This window comes from the organism of the source record quoted next, unplaced genomic scaffold, assembly GCF_019419815.1.
Source record: "Pyrus x bretschneideri cultivar Hongxiangsu unplaced genomic scaffold, Pyrus_bretschneideri_v1 Contig37, whole genome shotgun sequence".
Classification (NCBI taxonomy): domain Eukaryota; kingdom Viridiplantae; phylum Streptophyta; class Magnoliopsida; order Rosales; family Rosaceae; genus Pyrus; species Pyrus x bretschneideri.
In genome coordinates, this window is record NW_025999690.1 from 742,085 (window position 1) to 745,047 (window position 2,963).

At 34.9% G+C, this 2,963-nt stretch overlaps 1 protein-coding gene across 1 annotated transcript; it reads right to left on the minus strand.

Moving 5' to 3' along the window:
- Positions 1–753: 753 nt before the first annotated feature.
- Positions 754–2,355, minus strand: LOC103939242 (transcription factor WER-like). Its single transcript, XM_009349304.3, has 3 exons — positions 1,910–2,355; positions 1,665–1,794; positions 754–1,341 (listed from the first exon to the last, which is right to left on the minus strand). Exons 1-3 carry the CDS (start codon positions 2,085–2,087, stop codon positions 972–974), a joined length of 678 nt encoding a protein of 225 aa, XP_009347579.2. The 5' UTR covers positions 2,088–2,355; the 3' UTR covers positions 754–971.
- Positions 2,356–2,963: the final 608 nt, after the last annotated feature.

Here is a 2,963-nt window from a genome sequence, read left to right on the forward strand (position 1 = left end):
AAACGCTTTCAATAAATTAATGTATGTATGTCTTTACCAATACTAGCCTACTAGGTTTAATTTGGTGATCATTTATTGCTTATACATATCAATTAATGACTCGAAAATATGAATTTTTTTAGTCCCAGATTGAAATGTTGGTAAATAAGATAAAATACCTCACGAGTTTTTAAAATAATTTGAAAGTTCAGATAAGGGGGGAACAAAACTCATCATCTATCTACTTGTACTTGTGGGGTTTTTTGGTTCCCTTCTCTCAATACAAAATAAATTGTTTTTTTCATGTTTATAAATTACTAAGTTTGAAGTGTTTGTAAATATAATTTTATCAATTTAGGGCATATTTCTTTGTGTTGCCCTGGGCTTTAAAAATCTCAAAACCGACCTTGTCTACCGGATGGATTGACATGTTTATTTTGCTTAAGTCTCTCCAAATCGCAGCCTAAAATATAATAAGATGATCAACCCACGTTGGCATCCAGATGAAATTTGGAGATTTAAGTACACGTAACAAGAGAGTAATCATACATTTGAGGGAGTTCTCCCACCACTACACAATGTGAACCATCCATTTTTTTAGGTTTCATCGTTTTTTGATACAATTTTCCAGCTCATTCTGTTATCATATTTATAAAAATAAAATAAAATATAACTAAATAAAAGAATCGTTTAGCTATTTCCTATCATCAACGACTTTATTTACAGAAAATATTGTACATATTCATCCAAGTAGTATGTGTAGAAGAGAAGGCAGAACTCAACTCATCCAAGTTTATTGATGTACAATACTTTCAGCGCACGGTCATGAACTCCATCAGAGCTAGAGCCATTATATATATATATACATATATATATATATATATATATATATATAACCTAATAAGAAAAGAAAAGGGAAAAATAGTTGACAGATGGTGAAATATATTATCACATACAACCCTGATTAATTAGCATGAACTGCACCAACTTGATCAGTTAAGCCATCTGCTATGATCTTGTTCAAGGAACTTGCTCACCCATTCCAAATTCAAAGAACCCTCATTGGAGAAATCAAAGAAATCATCCACATCAATATTAATGTTGGAGTTTTGATCGCCTCCTTTAGATGCAGCACTAGATGAAGCACTAGTAGTACTAGTACTAGTAGCAGCCTCTTGCAACAACGCATCTTCTTTCATTTGTACGTGATCCTTCTGATGATCTGTGGAGATCATTTTTCTTGTTAAATTGGCTCCATTTTCCTTTTCCTTTTGGCTTATTCTTTTGCTCAAATGAGAATTCCAGTAGTTTTTTATTTCATTATCTGTTCGACCAGGCAATCGTCCGGCAATTAAAGACCACCTAATACGAAATTAAAAACCCATAAGAGAAAGATAAATTTTGTAAGTAATTAATAATCATGCAAAACAAACTATCATAAATCATAATCCATGTAGATTAACGTTATTATTTTTCCTTTCAGTCTGACATAGGCAAGGGCAGAGGATTAGGCGGGCAAAATTATATGTCAGGGCGAAGTCATCGGACTGCTACAAGAGTCTAGTTCCTGAATGCTGTGAGCAATTAGAGGGAACCTAGACCCCAACAGAACGCCCCGTTTCACTCACACAGAATTTATATACTTCAAACTTTTGATGCTAATTATCATATGAAATCAATGGTACCTATTTCCAAGAAGTTTGTGAAGTCTAACGATCAAGTCCTCTTCTTGGTCAGATATGTTGCCTCTCTTGATGTTTGGTCTGAGATAGTTCAACCATCTTAGCCTGCAACTCTTGCCACACCTATTGAGGCCTGCATCAATCAAAATTAAGACCCTTTTAAGCTCTTGATCATTATTCATTAAAAAGTGTAATATGATCAAGAAGTTAGTTAATCAATTTCAGCTTAATTATGACAGTGTATATACCTGCTTTAGATGCAATTGTCTTCCACCTTTTTGCACCATGTGTTTCAATAGCTTCAGCCAGTTTCTGATCTTCTTCTGTTGTCCATGCTCCCTTGTTGACTTTCCTTTTTGTGTTTTTCATGGCTTCCCCTCCCTTCATTTTTCTTCTATTGACGGACTCTTTTGTCACAGGAGCCATTGAGCCACTGAGAGAGAGAAAGAGAGAGAGACTTTGGGAAACTAAGTTATATATGCAGAGAGGATGCTATTCTGGGTTTCTGTCAACCTTCTTGATGGAAGATAAAACCCAACTACCACTTATAAGTATATATAATGACGCTCGCTCTCTCTCTCTCTCTCTCTCTCTCTCTCTCTGTGGCACAGTTTCAATAAAGGAGGACTTCAAATTTTGATCATGGTATTGATGATTGAGCAACAAGAGAGCGACAAACGGTTGATGCTACAGTACACACACTACTCCTACTACAAAGCCTGCCAAAGAAAACAGTATTTGATCCTATATAAAATATAATATAATTAATTTACTTAGTGCGCACAAAGGTGGCAAAAAGAAGAATTGAGGTGAAAAGAATAACGATACAAATAGATCACATCAGATGGCCGTGGGGAAAGTTAATCAGATCCCATGTTGGGAGAGATTGTCTTGTTGTGGATATACGTGATTATTTGGCATGCTGCACAATTTCTTTTTGCATGTGCAAGTTGTAGTAAATAAAATTAAAAGGAAAAAGAAAATATAAAGAGCATGCAGTCTTTTAGTAAAAGGTTTACCATTACGTGACAAGAGGGAATAGTAGGGATAGGTGGGCAAAGGAGATCAATACAATAATTAGGGTTTATAAGTAGCAGTTTTTTCTTTGAAAGAATATGCTTCGATGGAGTACTTATTTCTCAGACTGAAGGCCTCGAGTACTGGTCTTGTTTTCTAGGGTTTGTAGTAGACCAGATTGCACATGACCCTCACGTAAACAATACTAATTTAGTATGCTTAATTACTAGTTAATTACCTTTCTATTACAATTTGCATCCAATATTGTAAATTGAACATCTGCGC

Coding starts and splice junctions, on each gene's coding strand:
- LOC103939242 (XM_009349304.3), bottom strand. CDS start 2,087: ATGGCTCCTGTGACAAAAGAGTCCGTCAATAGAAGAAAAATGAAGGGA. Junction 1,795..1,909: donor GACAATTGCATCTAAAGCAG/GTATATACACTG, acceptor TGATTGATGCAG/GCCTCAATAGGTGTGGCAAG. Junction 1,342..1,664: donor CACAAACTTCTTGGAAATAG/GTACCATTGATT, acceptor ATTTCGTATTAG/GTGGTCTTTAATTGCCGGAC.